The 20,504-nt window shown below is 40.3% G+C and overlaps 1 protein-coding gene across 7 annotated transcripts in view; it reads left to right on the top strand.

Moving 5' to 3' along the window:
* Nucleotides 1-20,504, top strand: part of Cep128 (centrosomal protein 128) — a 378,006-nt gene that overhangs the window by 75,077 nt on the left and 282,425 nt on the right. For all 7 annotated transcript variants that reach the window (XM_056985589.2, XM_056985588.2, XM_056985587.2 and 4 more), the window contains exon 11: nucleotides 16,086-16,172. In XM_056985589.2, coding sequence (XP_056841569.1) covers nucleotides 16,086-16,172 — 87 coding nt within the window. The remainder of the gene's footprint in view (nucleotides 1-16,085; nucleotides 16,173-20,504) is intronic.

The raw sequence follows: 20,504 nt of genomic DNA, 5'->3' as shown, positions 1-20,504 counted from the left end.
CCCCCAACAGTCTAGTTCACTGGGGGTTCAGTCTTAGCAGGACCCAGGGCTTCCCCTTCCACTGGTGCTCTTACTAGGATATTCATTGCTACCTATGAGGTCAGAGTCCAGGGTCAGTCCATGTATAGTCTTTAGGTAGTGGCTTAGTCCCTGGAAGCTCTGGTTGCTTGGCATTGTTGTACATATGGGGTCTCGAGCCCCTTCAAGCTCTTCCAGTTCTTTCTCTGATTCCTTCAACAGGGGTCCTATTCTCAGTTCAGTGGTTTGCTGCTTGGCATTCGCCTCTGTATTTGCTGTATTCTGGCTGTGTCTCTCAGGAGCGATCTACATCTGGCTCCTGTCGGTCTGCACTTCTTTGCTTCATCCATCTTGTCTAATTGGGTGGCTGTATATGTATGGGCCACATGTGGGGCAGACTCTGAATGGGTGTTCCTTCAGTCTCTGTTTTAATCTTTGCCTCTCTCTTCCCTGCCAAGGGTATTCTTGTTCCCCTTTTAGAGAAGGAGTGAAGCATTCACATTTTGATCATCTGTCTTGAGTTTCATTTGTTCTAGGCATCTAGGGTAATTCAAGCATTTGGGCTAATAGCCACTTATCAATGAGTGCATACCATGTATGTCTTTCTGTGATTGGGTTAGCTCACTCAGGATGATATTTTCCAGTTCCAACCATTTGCCTACCAATTTCATAAAGCCGTCGTTTTTGATAGCTGAGTAATATTCCATTGTGTAGATGTACCACATTTTCTGTATCCATTCCTCTGTTGAAGGGCATCTGGGTTCTTTCCAGCTTCTGGCTATTATAAATAAGGCTGGGATGAACATAGTGGAGCACGTGTCTTTTTTATATGTTGGGGCATCTTTTGGGTATATGCCCAAGAGAGGTATAGCTGGATCCTCAGGCAGTTCAATGTCCAATTTTCTGAGGAACCTCCAGACTGATTTCCAGAATGGTTGTACCAGTTTGCAATCCCACCAACAATGGAGGAGTGTTCCTCTTTCTCCGCATCCTCGCCAGCATTTGCTGTCACCTGAGTTTTTGATCATAGCCATTCTCACTGGTGTGAGGTGAAATCTCAGGGTTGTTTTGATTTGCATTTCCCTTATGACTAAAGATGTTGAACATTTCTTTAGGTGTTTCTCAGCCATTCGGCATTCCTCAGCTGTGAATTCTTTGTTTAGCTCTGAACCCCATTTTTTAATAGGGTTATTTGTCTCCCTGCGGTCTAACTTCTTGAGTTCTTTGTATATTTTGGATATAAGGCCTCTATCTGTTGTAGGATTGGAAAAGATCTTTTCCCAATCTGTTGGTTGCCGATTTGTCCTAACCACAGTGTCCTTTGCCTTACAGAAGCTTTGCAGTTTTATGAGATCCCATTTGTCGATTCTTGATCTTAGAGCATAAGCCATTGGTGTTTTGTTTAGGAAATTTTTTCCAGTGCCCATGTGTTCCAGATGCTTCCCTAGTTTTTCTTCTCTTTTCTATTGGATTATCTTAGCCCTTGTGTTGACTTTGCAGTCAGAATATGTTTCCATCTTTAATGGATGTTCTACAGTTTAAAAAAATGTGTGTACATGATCATATTTGGAATATAAATAAATACAATTATTTAATAACAAATGTGTGTACATTGTGAGTATGTGTGTGTGTGCATGTACATTGTACGTGTGTGTGCATGTGTATGTGCATGCGCACGTGTGTGTGTGTGTGCGTATTTGGAGGGCAGAGGTCAGTCTCAGGTGTCATTAATCACTATTCACCTCAGTTTTGGAGACAGGATCTCTTTCTGAACTTCAAGCTGACCTGTTCAGGAGACAGCTAGCAAGCCCCAGAAATCCCCATCTGATGTCCTCTGGCTACAGGCATATGCTGCTGAACCCATCTATCTTCTGAGTGGTGTAGGGAATGGATCCATGTCTGTATTCTCGTATGGGCACCTGGCCGACTGAGCTGTCTTTCCAGCCTTACTCTAAAAACTTAGGAATATGTCGTTCTGCACAGCTGCCCCAACCAGAGTGGTTTCTTATATCTTAGCCGTTTATTGATTTACTCTTTATTTACATTCCAGTTCAGCTTAACGTGACTTTCTTGCCATCATCAGCTAGGACTTTCCTCACTTCCTCTCTTTCTAACATTGGCTCCCAGAACTTCACTGCTGAGTGGCTGTGGCGTATACACAAGCTGTAACTGCTGTTTGCTTGTGTGGTCATGTCTTCCTCTCTAGAAAGTGTTCTTCTCTGCCAAAAATCAGGTCACTCCGGTCCACGCTTGTCCTGGGACTCGCATGTCCAGGTCATTCACACAGTTCTGCTGCCGACAGGTGCCGAACGGATGCGTGCTCTTTTCTTGCTGTGTGGAACAGTTTGGGAGCGCTGATCTTCATGCAAAGGCCTTTCCAGAGCAGGTGGAGGTTCAGTATGACATGGTTTAAATGACAGAGCTAGGACCCTATGAACACAGTCACAATGTAATATTATATAAACAGCATGCTCCTGTAGCAGGCTTCTGGTCCTGACATGGCGAAACGATCTATCTGAAGTCCCATGCTATCATAGGAATTGCTTGCTATTTTAGTATGTAACAGTGTTAGAAAGTTTAGAATGGAATTACCCAGGTATATGGATTCTACCAGTAGGACCTCTTTGATATATTATTCTGGGAGATCGTTCAGTTTTAAGGTTGTAGATAAGATGGCACAAGGAATTGTCTCTTTGATAGCTCAGCAACAGATCCCCAGGTTCTGTTTTGCAACACTGTGTACACAGTGGACAGGAAACAGTCTTACCAGATAGCAAGGCTAATCCGGAATTCTCCATCTTGCCTCACCTCCTGAGTGCTGAGTCCTGAGATTGCAGATGTGTGTTCACCGTGCTGGACTTGGGATAAAAACTTAAGGAACCTGGATACAGTTCTTTTCCTTACTTTTCCCCCTGACTGTTTCAATTAAAACATTTCATGTAGTTTGTGTTCGTGTTTCAAATTTAGTTGATAAAAATGGTAGGGTAACGGCTTGCTAAGGACTTACTGTATTTTTTTGACCACTAGGCGTCAGTATTGAACCATAGTAGGCATTACTACTTCAAGATCCAGGTCTATTTAAGATGGATTCCCTACAGAATATATATCCCAGCTCTTAGCATTTCTGGAAACTGTCCTTGATATCGGTCTCACAATTAAAAACAATATCATTATTTATCATTTTAAAATTTATAATTGAAACTGTGTAGCTTCACACTGTTGAAAAATTAAGGATTGCATGTGGACACATGCTGCATCGAGCCTGGAGCTGGCTTGTTGGTGCTGCTTTTATACTGCGGTCCAGGCTTCCCTCTCTGCCTCCTTCTCCTTTTCTTCCCTTTATCTAGGAGTTCGTCTGTTTAGATGCAGAAAGGCAGAGACCATCTTTTGATATGAGAGCTAATTTCATATGTTCCTGATTCCTTTCCACTTTTGATGTTTCTGAGCTTTAAGCAGGCCCTGTTTTCTACACTTGTATCTCACATGAGCCTCTTCCTAATGTTATGTCTTTCTCTTACTGATGACCCCCTTTTGTACCTTGTCCTGTTTACCTCTGCTCCTGTAATTAGCACTGTTCAATTTCCCTTCAGCGAGTCTCCTGTTTCCTTGATAAACAGACATGGTTTATTGCTTAATGCATTTAATTGATTTATATTATTCCGATTTGTGAATTCTTTCTGTCACATACTGAAACAGGTTCTAAAATTGCTCTGGAGGGGAGGAACAAATTATTTCTAATAATTGTCGATTTGTGGTGGGGCTTTCAAGCCCTGTTCAGAGTTGTATGTAAGATTCTTTACTCAACTGATAGACCTAGGATGTAGAAAGTGCACAGGCTTAGAACTCGTGACCTGAGAATGAGGTTTCCATGCCTCACTGGCCACCTGCTTGGATGGGGATCAGGTCCTCTGATGTCTCTCACAGATCAGTGTCTGCACAAACCTGGGGCCTGCAGCTCTTGCCCCTTTGACCTCTGAACTTGTTCAGAAGGTGCTCGATCTTATCCTTGGGTGTTTCATCAGATCATGCATCTTCTAAGAAAGATGGATAATAACCTCGATGTCAAATCATTGTACTTTTAAGTGTGGGGAGCTGTGAGCTTCTGTTGTCTTTGTTGTCTGCTCTCCTCTCATTCTTCACACCTTGTCAACTCTGATTCCAAAATAATTGTGAAAGTTGGCTCTTTATCTGCTTTGTAACTGCTACTGATTGTTGTCTCTGCTGCTGTCTTCTCCTGGTGCAAGCAGAATAGGCTGCTGGCTCAGGTCTCATCTCTGTGTCACCTGTCTGGCATGTAGGTGATGTCACATTCTTTTTTTATTATGGTTACAGCAAATTTAAAAGCCTCACACTAAAAGTCCCTTGACTGGCTCCTGTCTTCATCTCGCTGCCGTTTTCTGTTGTTCTCACTCTTGTTAATGGCAGGACAGTTAGAGTGACCTGGGGCCAGCACAATGGCTTAGTGGTGCAGACGCTTGGTGTAAAGTGGGATAACCTGATGTCAGTCTCCTGCACTCATGCTGGAGAGATGGCCTTGGCAAGTTGTCCTCTGATGTTCAGGCACGTGCTGTGTCCTATGTACCCACCGGAAAGTCAGGCATCACTGTCACTCACACTGCCTTCTTGCTGCTCTGTGGGCATGCTCTGCACTTTCTGCCTTTGGACTTTTGTACTTTCTGTTTTCAGAGACGTGAAGTTGATTTCTGAAACAGTTGCATGGCTTATGCTTGCCTTTCCTTCAGAATACTACCTCAGAAAACCTTAATTACCTATCCAAGAAACATGCCCTTCTTCCCCTCTGAGTTTGTTACATTTCTTACTTTTTTCCTTTTTTTTCTTTAACAATCCTTTTTCCATTATCCAGCCTTTGAGGGTGGTCCCTTCATGGCTTCTGCCTGTGGTCCTATCTCAGCTCCTATGACAATGCCTGAGAAATAGTAAGACCAAGCTAGGTGTTCATTGAATAGGTGAATGAATGAATGAATGAATGAATGAATGAATGCTGTATCCTGTGTCCTCAGAACACCACTTGTAAGATATTCATTTGGCAAGCACTGTCATATGCTGTGTGCTGGGTGCTGTGCTGGCAACCATGGGTTTAGCATTACCTATGATACTGCCTTGCCTTTGGGTCCTCTTCATAATTACTGTAAAGCCATATTTCCAGGTATGCATGGACTGGAGAGGACACTGGATGGGAAAAAGTTTTGGAAACTTTGTGGCTAAGCTTGTGCTTGAGAGACATTTTTCTGCTGAGGCTTAGTATTTTCGGATGAGTCTGGGAAATGTTTCTGTGGGTCTGAGTTTTACCCCTTGCTTACTGACTAACATGTTGAGCACTTCCATGACCTCAAGGACTTAAATCCTGACCACCATGGTTTTGATTCTCACCACTGCTCTTTCTCTTACCAGTTTACATCATGTTAATTGTTTTTTTTTTTTTTCCCGCTCTTCAGTGTTTGCTACGTATGATTATTTTATTAAGTTTTCCTGGCAAGGTGGCAGCACACTGTAGACCAGGCTGGCATGGAACTCAAGAGATCTGCCTGCCTCTGCCTCCCAAGTGGTGGAATTAAGGGCGTGCACCACCACCGCTCAGCTAGACTTTTACTTCTGAAGAAAGCCTTATTCAGTCTATTAGTTATTAAATGCCTGCAGTATACTTTCTGCTCCCCCCACCTTCTCTTTTCAAATGTCTTTCTCTAAAGTTCTATAGTATATATTAACTTACACTTTTTAAGTAGTTTGAGAAGTGTGTGTGTGTGTGTGTGTGTGTGTGTGTGTGTGTGTGTGTGTGTTTAGTAGTTCTTCTAAGGTTGGCTACTATGGTTATAACTTCCTTCTTCCTACTCCGTTAGGAATAACTTCATTGGCTCTGAGCACTCTTCCAGTTAGCCATACCTCTGTGATTTTGAAACGTTTCAATCCTCTTTCTAATGACCCACTCTAGTTTTAAGGAAGCCTTTTCTTTCAGCGTTTGCGAAGGTGTTGTGTTAAGTCCCTGATTGTGCACAGAAGCACTGGAAGTGTGCCTTACGGATACTTATTTCAACTGTGAGTTGGGTTTAGGGCCGACACTGTGTTCATGCCACACATTACTACATCCTAAGGTATCATTTAAACCACGCGTATTTGCCATGGGCTCTTACTCCCTCCTGAGCACTTTTCATTATCAATGATAACAAAGAAGACGACGTCAGGAGTCTGTGTATGTCCCTTTATGCACAATCATGTGCAGATTAAGTGCTCAGTGTGATGAGGACAAGTGTCTTCTGCTCTTGTTGACTGGACAGCTGCCTGAGCACAGCCTGTGAGTTTCTGTAAGCAGGATTAGCATCCTCTCCGTGTTACAGGGGCAATGCTTCTGTCTACATCCTTCAGTGAAGTTTTGCTAGGCCATCTGTTTATAAAATCCTTCTCCATCATTATCAATTAATATTTATTGGGCGGCTACTGAGTGCATAATAATATTGTGCAAACAAAGAGCACTCAGCTACAGATAGCTTTATTCATCCATGCAGCCCTGTTTTATTTTTATTAGAAAGTAGTAAAAGCCCCACACCCCCAAACCCAAAGGCATAGAATAACATTCCCGGACTCTGAACAATGGAAGATGTTGTGTGTTTACGGCTTTTCTGTTCACAGACAGATGAACCTTGAGAAATCCTAATTTAAATTTCCACAATTATGTATGAGCTTGTGTTTGTCAACAGTTCTAGCTCAGTGGTCCTGCTTAGAGAGTCAAATGGAGTATCACATTGCTCTGGTTCCCTAATAAAAACCCAGCTCTCTCTCTTTTTTTTTTGAGAGGAAACTACTCAGATGAAAACAGAGCCTCTGCTAAGAGCATTTTGCCTTTTGATTTTGAAGGAAATCCTGGAAAGTACACTTGTTGGGCTCACATTTAACTTTACTTGCAAGTTTTTTATTAAGTAAAAGATTGCATAAAAATACAATCTGTTCCAGTAAAAGCAGTGGTCTTTCAGGGAATAATGCTTATTACCACTGTTGCTTTTGAATTAAAGACTTAAAAGACTTACAGGGCATTTCAGCACACCAACTTCTTAAGCTGTAAGGAAGCATTTGTTTTGCAGATCTGCAAATTTAAAAATCATTTGAATCCCACTTCCTGGTTACCCCTCCAGGGATGGGGGAGGTTCGTGGAGGGAGTAACAAGGAAGAGGGATATCATATGAGATGTAAATGAATGGAATGATTAATAAAAAAAATCATTTGAAGGCTGAAATCCTGACACTGGTCAGGAGGGCTTTTAGTCTTGAATTATTTTCATAGTCATGGTAATGGAGTTTTGCAGACTCATCCCAGATCTCTGGCCCAATCCATCTTCCATGTGGCCTTTGGCTAAGGTGTTAGGGGTAAAGATTATGGCTGTGAGGCACAGCAAAGGAAATTGGCATTCATGGTGATTGAACCCATGACCTTTGGCCTCATTGGATCCAGGTGCTTCCAACAGTAACAGACTCCAATAATGCATTCTGACTGGAGTTGAGAAGTTTCCCGAAGTGTGCTTCAGGAAAGTAGGTCAGACTAAGTTCTGATATATCCTACCACAATATTCCTTGTAAAGTCTCTTGGATTCCCAGCATAGTAAGCACCAGATCATATAAGAAGAGGAGATAAAAAGGTGGCATGGAGAGACCCATTCCCAAAGCAAATCTTTTTGGGCTTTTTGTTAGAAAACCTTAGATAGCTTGAAGGCTCCTTGGTAAGGATTATACTTACCATTAGATAATGCTTTACTTCTGATAACTTAACCACATGTAGTAGAGTCTACCATGACCATTAAAAACAGTTCCTTGTGACCACTCATGTGCTTGCCTCTCATGAGGGAAGCCTACAGATTCAACCGTCAGCAGGTTTTTCCATTTGCCTTTTGAGACAGTCTCACTAGATAGCTCAGTCTGGCCTTGCACTTACACAGACCCAACTGCCTCTGCCTCCCAGATGCTAGGATTAAAGGAATGCACTACTGTGACCAGTAACCGTCAGGCCTTTGAACTTGTGTCCTTTACCCTGATACCTCACAGATGAGCGGTGTCACGGTGCCATGTGTGCTGGATCTCCTTGGCATTTTCATCATGCAGTCTCACTAGTTTACCAAACGGGTTTGTTTGTTTTAGTTGTAGCTTTTAATGTAGGCTTTTCTTTCCTTGGTCATGGCTATAAAATAAACTGCTTTTTAACAGTTTTAAAAGTCCATTTAGCTAATTTTGAGTCAAAAACTTGTTTGTTTAGAGATTTAGAATATGAGTGTATTGTTTTTTTGTCTTGATAGAAACTGTTTTTTCAGGCATTAGTTTTTGTTGGCACAGATAATCTTCAACTGGATGGACTTAAAGGCTAAGATTTTCCATGACTTGAGCTAGTTCTCATGGGGAGCAATCTCTGACTTGATTTAGGAAAAAACAGCATTTGGAAATTCGTGGAACTTGATGAACTAAAAATCTCCATTAATTTAAGCAAATAACATTCATTCTGAGCAACGGCGTCCTCTTGTTTCATGGAAACCTTTCTTCCAATATGCATCAGTCCATGTGTTTGATGTTTTAGAGTTTGTATTTAGGCTTCCACAGAGAATTTCAGAGCCAGCCACTAGACTGCTTTCTTAAAAGAAAATTCAGTTTCTATCATAATGTTTCATAGACCCTGTCTCCTTAATAAAATTTCTTTTGGACAGGGAGTAAACAAATGTCCTCAAAGATGTTGTTGACATTTATAATATACATAAATATCAACTTGTGACTTCAACTTATATATCATGTGTTCTAATTTGTATTGTAATCTCATTGTAGTCTGGACATTTGTACTCTGACTTTTACATCCTATTTAGGTAGAGAATTTAAATATAAAAATTGAAGAAAAGCATCTGTGTTCAGTTTCTCAGTGACATACCTTTATTGTTCCTGAAAAAAAAGTTTGACCTGACAGTTTGAACCTTCAAGCATAATGATTCTGACTCGTGTTTCAGATGAGACCAGAATCTTTTTTTTCCTTCCTGTTTTAGTTTTGTGGGTTTCCAAGTGAACCAGTTCCATGTTCTTCTGTGTGACCAGACACATGCATGGTAGCACTGCTGAGGAGGAATGGGGACACGTGATGTTTATGGCTTTTCTCTGGGAATATCAGTGGCCCTGCCCAGGAGAAAGTTAGCATGTAATCTTTCACTAAAGATTCTAGCGCCATTATTATTATTTTTTTTTTTATTAACTTGAGTATTTCTTATATACATTTCGAGTGTTATTCCCTTTCCCGGTTTCCGGGCAAACATCCCCCTCCCCCCTCCCCTTCCTTATGGGTGTTCCCCTCCCACCCCTCCCCCCATTGCCGCCCTCCCCCCACCAGTCTAGTTCACTGGGGGTTCAGTCTTAGCAGGACCCAGGGCTTCCCCTTCCACTGGTGCTCTTACTAGGATATTCATTGCTACCTATGGGGTCAGAGTCCAGGGTCAGTCCATGTATAGTCTTTAGGTAGTGGCTTAGTCCCTGGAAGCTCTGGTTGCTTGGCATTGTTGTACATATGGGGTCTCGAGCCCCTTCAGGCTCTTCCAGTTCTTTCTCTGATTCCTTCAACGGGGGTCCTATTCTCAGTTCAGTGGTTTGCTGCTGGCATTCGCCTCTGTGTTTGCTGTATTCTGGCTGTGTCTCTCAGGAGCGATCTACATCCGGCTCCTGTCGGTCTGCACTTCTTTGCTTCATCCATCTTGTCTAATTGGGTGGCTGTATATGTATGGGCCACATGTGGGGCAGTCTAGCGCCATTATTATAACCAAGTTTGCTGATCCGTTTGCAGCAGACGCAAGGAGCCTATAATTTCTATTTGTTCCACATATTTGAGTGTGTCATCTATTAGAGACGCTTGGTAAACATGTTTATTGTGAAAGACGCGGGAGTTTCCACACACATTTTCTCTTTCCCTTGCCTTCCGCTCACTAAAGGAAAGGTTGCATTCTTGATAATCCATAGCAGTAAGTAAGTGTTTAGATCCATCTGCTTCTAAAGAACCATAATAGTATTCAAAGTGTTTGTCCTTTTAATGGAAATAGCCACAGTCAAAGAAAAAAGAAAAATAGTTGTTTTTAAAGATTTCAGTGTGCCTCAGGGCCCCTCTATTAAGACCCCATGGTATTCCTGTGATCTTAAAACTGTAAAAGACAATGCAAATTCTGGAGCAGGGCACACCATAGCTTTATGACTAAGCGGCCCTAAGAAAACCAAGCTTAAAAGGGCAGAACAACACAGTTGTAGACATTCATTGGCCTGTGATGCTTTCTTTTATTTTATAGCTGCTTTTACTCGGTCAGTTTCAATGTAATTCTGAGTTGCCTGGTCTAGTCAAATAGAAGCAGAATCCACTGAGGGGTTAGCCCCGTCAGAGAGGAAGTAGACGAGTTAACCATTACAGTGAATGCTTAATGAAATAGCTCGCTGTTTTGATTTGTCCATTTGTGAAATGTTTTTCTTTCAGTGTTATCTGTTTTCAGAAATTGAAGGCTGTTTTAATCCAGACTGAATGGTATAGACTTTTGTGACTTTTATGCTGAACTCTCTAATATAGAAAAATTGCTTTAATATTCCAGGTTAGAATATGCCCCTGGGCTGATGTGTCTGCTGCCTTGTGCCGCTCTAAGAACAGAGATGATGTTTGAATGGGATGGCATTTCTTGATATAACACAGAGTCCTTTGCTTTGATGACTCCTCAGGGCCTCGAGTGTGCACTTGTTACTGAAACAATAGAATTTAAGGATCCCATTGACTAAAATTTCTAAGACTTACATATCCTTACACTACAAGAGATAATTAAAAAAGAAAATATTAAATAAACCTTTAGGCAGTAAGTATACTACAGCAGAAAGTTATTATATGTGAAAAGCATTATTGTAAAGAAATGATCAGGTGCTGAAACTTGAAGTGGATAAGTGAGAAGGGAGGAGTATAAGATTGCCTTATTTTCCTGGATGTTTGAGAGAAGTAGAGGTTTTTTTTTTTTAAATTAAACCTATTTCCATGAATATTTGAATTTAAAAGATAGTTTTAGTTTTGTAACTTGATTTAAGTTAAGTTTATTGATTTGTCTAATACCAGTGAGAATAGTAATTACTTACATTGATTACAAGACATGGAAAGTGGAGTAAATATCCATTCATCTGAGAATGAAGATGACTTTCCCATATTACCTGTTAAATGGTATTCTTTCTTTACAAGATGGAGGCATCGAGGTCTTAGAAATGCTTATGAGTTTAGAAGCCCAGAATATCTCACTGGGATGGAAACAGATTGCTCTAAACAACTCTGTCACAAGCCACACACGAGATATAGTGGAAGAGACAGGTGATTGGAATACCCTAGGAACTAAGAAAACAGCCCGCTTAATGGAGATCTGATGAGTGTATTTTATTCAATTATATAGTTGGACATAACTCTAGATCACTCATTAATAATTTTGTTATGAGTTTGCCTTTTGGGTTTTGTATAAAGATGTTCAAGCGTTTATTAACTAGTGAGTCCAACCTGTGAGTAAACTTACTAGGTATTTGGATAGTGTTAGACTGTATGTTCTGATGGGGAGATTTGGGGATTGGCAAAAAAAAAAAAAAAAAGACTTAATGATCACTGGATTTGGACTTGAGGTAAAATTCCTTGAAGCTTTATATTTGTATAGCTTCAACATATCCACAAGTCCAGCTGTAATGATGCTTTTTACTCATTTGAACACATTGCTTATTTTCTTCTTGGTGATGGAGAGTAAGGTGAAAGTGGGTGTGACTGGAGACTATCTTATCGGGGGACTAAATTATTCTATCAAAACATGGTGGACATCACCTCACCTTACTCTAGCATCTGAGGGTAATCTTCCCTCGAGTCATGTTGGCTCTACACTGTGAGATAGTGAGAAGGTACTTTAACTGTAGTGTCCATTCCTTTCCCCGTCCCTTGCAAATCCATACTTGACCAGTACCCTGTGGAAAGGCTGATATCTTAAGTGACAGGAGAAACCCAGAAACTTACCTGGTTATATGTTGCTGTGGAAAAGAAGTCAGCTGCAGTGTAGTATAGATCAGTTGTTGGAACAAAAAGTACATTTAGTGGAAATAGAATCTTAAGCCTCTCAGTTTTGGTAAATGTAACACAATATGTTACACGCTAGTTTAAGAGAAAGCTTTTTGAAGAATGTGTAAAATCTCTGAGCTATCTTTGCAATTCTTTTGTAAAGTTAATAGTATTTTAAAGGAAAATACTTTAAACCAATTAAGGATCTGGCATGGTGATGGATGCCTTCAGTCCTCGCACTCCGGAGGCAGAGGCTGAAAGATAGACATAGTTCAAGGCCAGCCTGGTTGACCTTGACATTGAGAGCTCCATGACAACCAAGGATCCATAGTGAGACCTGTTTCAAACATAAAACAAAACAGAAAGTTAAACCCAGGTAATGAGTTCTTTTCTTTCCCTAAATAAAAGATAAAAATGATTTCTGACATCTGAGGTTTATCACCTCTTTGACCTAAACCCAGTAGTAAATACTTAGTTTGCATCATCTCAGGATGGTTAACTTGATGCAAGCGAGGATATGGTGATTAAGAAAGGTGGGGTGGAGGGCTGGAGATAGAGTTCAGTTATGAAGTCCCATGTTGGGTTCCTAGCACGCATGTCACATGCTCATACTCACCTGTAACTCTAGCTCTATTGTAGGGATCTCTGCAAACACCATGCTCAGCAGAATGTTTATCCACATAAGACAAGAAGTAAGTCCGGTTCAGCATGACTCAGAGGCCCATGTTGGTTCAAACTTCAGGAGTCTGTCACTGGGGATTTATATTAGGCATATGTAAGCAATTTGAAAAAAAAATTTCCTGGTGATAATTCAACATACAACAAATCATAAGATGTGATTACATCAAAACTCTTATAAAGTATATACAAGTGGCAATGTCTATAAAGATAGGTTCTGTAGATTAACTAAGGAAGCAGCTCATGGTGAACAATGTATATGATAAAGTCTAGGGGATACATAGACTGACTATGATAAACAGGCTCAAGATAAGAGTCTTTGGGAACCAGCGTGGACTGACCATAGAGATAGTGCAGAGAAGTCACCTGACTATTAAATACATCCATTCCCAGCCTTTTGGGTAGAAACCAGGCTATACATCTCTCTCTTTGAAGAGGCAGTCTTGTGGGTTTGACATTCCTGATTTCCCAATCTGTGAGCACACATGCCCACATGGCTTCTGTACGCTACGAGATCTGATGCCTTCTTCTGGTCTCTGTTGGTACTTGCACATACCCATGCATAGATGCAAACAAATACACACAGTTAAACATAAAACAAATCAAAGGTGGGGGAAATTTGGAAAGGCTCCTGGTATGTAAAGGACCTAATTGAGTAACTGCAATGTGATGTCAGAGATTATAAAGGAATATTTATTTTTGCAGTTAATAGCATGCTTTGATATCTAATACATACCAAGTTCTGTCTTCAAAATACAGTGTGACTGACAGACAAGGTCTCTGTCTTCTAAGAGTTCAGTCTAATCAAATGAAAGCTTTTCTGCTACTCTTTGGAAATGGAGCCTCTTGATAAATGAGAATTGTTTTGAAATAAATAAAATCTTGAATGATTATTTTAAATACATATAAATAAGTATATATATGTATGTATGTATATGTGTATGTATTTTTCCTGGGTTTTATTAAACTCTAAAGTAAGCAAACACTTGGAAAATGTTAACATATCTTTCTTGTTTTTCTAGCCTTAAATGTTATAATTTTTCAAATTTAATTTTTGGAAATCACGGGAAAGGGAAGAGATGGATAAATTCCAGATGGTAAACTGGAAAATTTCTTCACCAGGGAATTTTGGGAGTTTATGTTTTTACGTAAATTAAACTCAGAGTTGAAGCACGAGGTTAGGTCGAGTTCGTGCAGCTCAGCAGCCGATGATTCTCGCTTCCATCTAGGAACAGAGGCCACGAGGGGTCGAGGGGTCGAGCAGTGTTAGAGGGTCACTCCACCCACACCACTGCTTAGAGCTATGGCAACTGTTTTAGTTTGACCTTAGACTCAGCGATGCTAAGGAGTGGTTCCTGTGTCTGGGACAGTCTTGTCTGGCGCTGTTTGTTCCCTTTGTTCATGCTGTGGCTTCCGATGACCTTACCTCGCTTGAACCGGCCCTCGCTGTCGGCTCATTTGGAGCAGTTTCTACTCAGGAGTTTGAGTCCAGAAGTGGAGGGTGTTTCCAGCCATCAATTACCTGAAGAAGTCTTTTCCTAATCATCCCTTCTGCAAACATCCAATCAGGTTTTTAATCCAGTGAAGAAGTATTACCAAAAAAATAAATGATTAATCCAAGTTGGAATGGAAGTGTTGTGGAATAAGATAGCTAAGAATTTTGTAGGAGCAATGTTGAAAAAATATGGGAGGAGTTAGGAAGAGATGAAATCAGGGTGGGGATTAATCTCGACACATGTGTATAGATGTGCAATTACTGTTGTACTTCTAAATGAAAATTAGTTTAAAGGTTGTAACAACTTTATATCACTTTATTTACATTTTTATGTTTCTTTGTCTCTGTCATACAGATATGTGTACACATATGCATGTACATACACACACAGGGAGAGACAGAGAGAGGCAGAGAGAGAGAGAAACAGAGAGAGAGACAGAGAGACAGAGACAGAGAGACAGAGACAGAAAGACAGAGACAGAGAGACAGAGACAGAGAGACAGAGACAGAGAGACAGAGACAGAGAGAAAGTTTAGAGGAATGGTGTATTTTATGCCTGTGTACATGAGTAGCTTCCAAAACAATATTTGACACACAAGGTATAGGTTTAAGATATATTTTGAATATGTAGGATAATGAAATATATTATGATAGTATATTTACATCAAAGTCTATTTTTACCATATTTACTTATTTCCTGTTGCTTCATTGGAAAAGGTTTTAGCTAGTTTGCATATCCTCAATTGTGTGGCTTTTATATATTCCTTGCTAAAGGTAACTGCTAAATGATCAAATACTTTTCTTTATTTGCACAGAATGCCATTTAGATATTATAAAAGTCTGTTTTAAGTTCTTTCGTCTTGTTTAGTTTTCTTTTTGAAATAGAAACAAACCCTTGCTAACATTTTTTTGGCTAGCTTTTGAAAGAATTTTCTTTAAGCTTCTTTTATAATTAGAGTGGCAACTAGATAAGAAATTGCATATTTCTCCAGGTAGAAGAGACTTTCGATGGTCTGGCATGTTTTATGCGAATATCATCTGCATAATGGTGATGCAGTAGGCATGTTTTTAATGTCGTGGATGGTGTGCTTTTAGAACCTACAAAACTTATGACTAGTTTATGGTATATCCAAATCCAGTAGGTCATGTAACTCTTTGTGGTGGTTTTCGATAATAATGTCTCCCAAAGGCTCATGTATTTTAACCTTCGTCACCAGAGAGTGGAGCTGTTTGAAAGGATTAGAAGAATTAGGTTGTGTGGCCTTGTTGGAGGAAGAATGTCATTGGAGGTTGGCTTTGAGCTTTCCATAGCCCAAGCCAGACCTAGTCTCTGTGTCTGTCTCTGTCTCTCTGTCAGGATGTGTGTCAGGATGTATGTCTCAGCCACATCTCCAGCACCATGTATGCCGCCATGTTCCCCGCCATTTTGATAATGGACTAAACCTTTGAAACTGAAAGCCAGCTGCAGTTAAATGCTTCCTTTTGTAAGAGTTGCCTTGGTTGTGGTGTCACTTCATAGCAACAGAACACTAAAACCACTTTGAATACGATTATTTGATGTGCAGTAAACTATTTTCCAAAACAATTTTTCACACTCTAGCTTTTTCGTGTAGTAAGATTTCCAAAGATAAAGAAAAAGGTGCGACTAGTGGAAATGATGTGAAAGATCAGGAAATTGTTTGTATTTGATCGTCACTGAAGTGTTGCTAGGGCTTCTATGAATGAACAGGTTTGAATTTATTTGCAGATTCATCATGCAACTCAGTATTTACCTACCTAGTGCATATCCTAGAATAATGCACTGTCCTCATTGCTTTCACCACAGGCACTGAAGAAACAAGAGGCTAAAGGCGATGAGAACGAGGACATAATAAAGAACAAGCTGCGACAGACTGAAACTGAGAAGAGCCAAGTAAGGCCTTGAGCGCTCTCTATCCTTTGACCAGAATGGTGGTTGGTGGTCTTCTATACTTGAGCACTGTGAGAGTGTCCCTGAGGTCATTCACTGGAACACAGTGCTGCCTTCATGCCGTGAAGGGAGGTGGCTTAGGATTCTACCTTCACTCTTGATAACACAGTCAGGTCATTGTTCCCACATCTTGGACATCTCTCCTTTCTGAGAGGTGAATATTTGTATTTCCTTGCTGGAGGAGTACACTGAAAACACTTAACTTTTGTAGGTTAGGAAACATCCACTGTGTGATGGCTAGACACTTTTTTTTTCCTTTTTTTTTTATTTTATTAACTTGAGTATTTCTTATATACATTTCGAGTGTTATTCCCTTTCCCGGTATCCGGGCAAACATCCCCCTCCACCCTCCCCTTCCTTATGGGTGTTCCCCTCCCAACCCTCCCCCCATTGCTGCCCTCCCCCCACCAGTCTAGTTCACTGGGGGTTCAGTCTTAGCAGGACCCAGGGCTTCCCCTTCCACTGGTGCTCTTACTAGGATATTCATTGCTACCTATGAGGTCAGAGTCCAGGGTCAGTCCATGTATAGTCTTTAGGTAGTGGCTTAGTCCCTGGAAGCTCTGGTTGCTTGGCATTGTTGTTCATATGTGGTCTCAAGCCCCTTCAAGCTCTTCCAGTTCTTTGTCTGATTCCTTTAATGGGGGTCCTGTTCTCAGATCAGTGGTTGGCTGCTGACATTCCCCTCTGTATTTGCTGTATTCTGGCTGTGTCTCTCAGGAGAGATCTACATCCGGCTCCTGTCGGCCTGCACTTCTTTGCTTCATCCATCTTGTCTAATTGGGTGGCTGTATATGTATGGGCCACATGTGGGGCAGACTCTGAATGGGTGTTCCTTCTGTCTCTGTTTTAATCTTTGCCTCTCTATTCCCTGCCAAGGGTATTCTTGTTCCCCTTTTAAAGAAGGAGTGAAGCATTCACATTTTGATCATCCGTCTTGAGTTTCATTTGTTCTAGGCATCTAGGGTAATTCAAGCATTTGGGCTAATAGCCACTTATCAGTGAGTGCATACCATGTATGTCTTTCTGTGATTGGGTTAGCTCACTCAGGATGATATTTTCCAGTTCCAACCATTTGCCTACGAATTTCATAAAGCCGTTCTTTTTGATAGCTGAGTAATATTCCACTGTGTAGATGTACCACATTTTCTATATCCATTCCTCTGTTGAAGGGCATCTGGGTTCTTTCCAGCTTCTGGCTATTATAAATAAGGCTGCAATGAACATAGTGGAGCACGTGTCTTTTTTATATGTTGGGGCATCTTTTGGGTATATGCCCAAGAGAGGTATAGCTGGATCCTCAGGCAGTTCAATGTCCAATTTTCTGAGGATCCTCCAGACTGATTTCCAGAATGGTTGTACCAGTATGCAATCCCACCAACAATGGAGGAGTGTTCCTCTTTCTCCACATCCTCGCCAGCATCTGCTGTCCCCTGAGTTTTTGATCTTAGCCATTCTCACTGGTGTGAGATGAAATCTCAGGGTTGTTTTGATTTGCATTTCCCTTATGACTAAAGATGTTGAACATTTCTTTAGGTGTTTCTCAGCCATTCGGCATTCCTCAGCTGTGAATTCTTTGTTTAGCTCTGAACCCCATTTTTTAATAGGGTTATTTGTTTCCCTGCGGTCTAACTTCTTGAGTTCTTTGTATATTTTGGATATAAGGCCTCTATCTGTTGTAGGATTGGTAAAGATCTTTTCCCAATCTGTTGGTTGCCGTTTTGTCCTAACCACAGTGTCCTTTGCCTTACAGAAGCTTTGCAGTTTTATGAGATCCCATTTGTCGATTCTTGATCTTAGAGCATAAGCCCTTGGTGTTTTGTTCAGGAAATTTTTTCCAGTGCCCATGTGTTCCAGATGCTTCCCTAGTTTTTCTTCTATTAGTTTGAGTGTGTCTGGTTTGATGTGGAGGTCCTTGATCCACTTGGACTTAAGCTTTGTACAGGGTGATAAGCATGGATCAATCTGCATTCTTCTACATGTTGCCCTCCAGTTGAACCAGCACCATTTGCTGAAAATGCTATCTTTTTTCCATTTGATGGTTTTGGCTCCTTTGTCAAAAATCAAGTGACCATAGGTGTGTGGGATCATTTCTGGGTCTTCAATTCTATTCCATTGGTCTATCTGTCTCTCTCTGTACCAATACCATGCAGTTTTTATCACTATTGCTCTGTAATACTGCTTGAGTTCAGGGATAGTGATTCCCCCTGAAGTCCTTTTATTGTTGAGGATAGCTTTAGCTATCCTGGGTTTTTTGTTATTCCAGATGAATTTGCAAATTGTTCTGTCTAACTCTTTGAAGAATTGGATTGGTATTTTGATGGGGATTGCATTGAATCTGTAGATTGCTTTTGGTAAAATGGCCATTTTTACTATATTAATCCTGCCAATCCATGAGCATGGGAGATCTTTCCATCTTCTGAGGTCTTCTTCAATTTCCTTCTTCAGTGTCTTGAAGTTCTTATTGTACAGATCTTTTACTTGCTTGGTTAAAGTCACACCGAGGTACTTTATATTATTTGGGTCTATTATGAAGGGTGTCGTTTCCCTAATTTCTTTCTCGGCTTGTTTCTCTTTTGTATAGAGGAAGGCAACTGATTTATTTGAGTTAATTTTTTTTTTAAATTTAGAGAATACTTTATTAGTTTTTGTAATCAAACCCACGTAGATAAGACCTTACATATTTAATACAGTGCGTTACCCCTGTACAAATGGAAAAAACTTAAGTTCAACATTTCTAGACCAATATGGCTGTTAATTTCTGTACAGTGCCAACTCAACACAGTAAATGGGGATACTTTTTTCCAAAGGTGACAGCACAGCTAAAGTTTCCAAAAATTCAAATTATATTTCTGTATATATATATATATATTTATATTTATATAAAAAGACCAATAATAGCAGTGTGTTATGCATCAACAGCAGCAACAGCTTTTCCAGGTTCTGCAGTCATCTGAACAAAACTGTAGAGACATCCAATGGCTAGACATTTTGTATGTATTCATTTCCTTTATAGTTAGCAGCCTAGATTTGAAAATACCCTCTGTCTTAGTCACTGTTCTGTTGCTGTGAAGATACACAATGACCAAGGCAACTGTTAGAAAAGAAAGCATTTTATTAGGGACTTGTTTAGAGTTTTAGATATTTAGTTCATTATCCTCCTGGCAGAGAACATGGTGGCATGCAGTAGGCACTGTATCCGTATCTGTATCTGTATCTGTATCTGTATCTGTATCTGTATCTGTATCTGTATCTGTATCTGTATCTGTATCTGTATCTGTATCTGTATCTGTATCTGTATCTGTATCTGTCTGTATCTGTCTGTATCTGTATCTGTATCTGTATCTGTATCTGTCTGTATCTGTATCTGTATCTGTATCTGTCTGTATCTGTATCTGTATCTGTATCTGTATCTGTATCTGTATCTGTACCTATCTGAATCTGTATCTGTATCTGTATCTGTCTGTATCTGTATCTGTATCTGTACCTATCTGAATCTGTATCTGTACCTGTACCTGTACCTGTATCTGTCTGTATCTGTATCTGTACCTGTACCTATGTGTATGTGTATGTGTATCTGTGTCTGAATCTGAGAATTCTGTATCATCATCCTAAGGCAGAGAGAATGACTTTAGCATGGGCTTTTGAATTCTCAAAGTACACTCCTAATAACATACTTGTTCCAACAAGGCTGTGCCTATTACAACAGGGCTACACCCCCTAATCCTTCTAATTCTTTCAAACAGTTCCATTCCCTGGTGACTATGCATTTAAGTATATGAGCTTAAGGGAGCCATTCTTACTCAAACCACCATACCCTGCATTCTCATTAGATGCTAAGGACTTTTGATAGATATTATATTTATGTGATAGATACATGATATTATATTTATGTGATAGATACACTGAACCTTAGCTCTAAAAGGCAATTCAGAGGCCAAGTAACCTCTTAGTTTTTGGGCTAAAACCCATGATAAGGAACGTTGGAGGAAAGTTTCAACTGTTAGCTTCATACCCCTTTCTACTTCTCCTCATGAAAGCTCTCACCATTCTCTGTAGACTTTATTCTTGCTTCCATATCACCTTTGTGTGAGGCAGGGTGTGGTAGTCCATTGGGTTTGCCCTGGGGTGTTTCAACTGCTGATGTTAGAGTAAGTTTATGACCAGTAGTAGCTTGTTTGACTTCAAAGCTATTTCTACTGAAAGGTGATTTTTTTTTCCCTTCTTTATTTCATCATAGATTCAAGAGAACAATAATAATGTTTTTTTTTTTTTTTT

The sequence above is a fragment of the Rattus norvegicus genome, chromosome 6 (assembly GCF_036323735.1).
Source record: "Rattus norvegicus strain BN/NHsdMcwi chromosome 6, GRCr8, whole genome shotgun sequence".
NCBI lineage: Eukaryota > Metazoa > Chordata > Mammalia > Rodentia > Muridae > Rattus > Rattus norvegicus.
The sequence above is the reverse complement of the archived record's forward strand: the minus strand, read 5'-3'. Positions and strand labels throughout refer to the sequence as shown.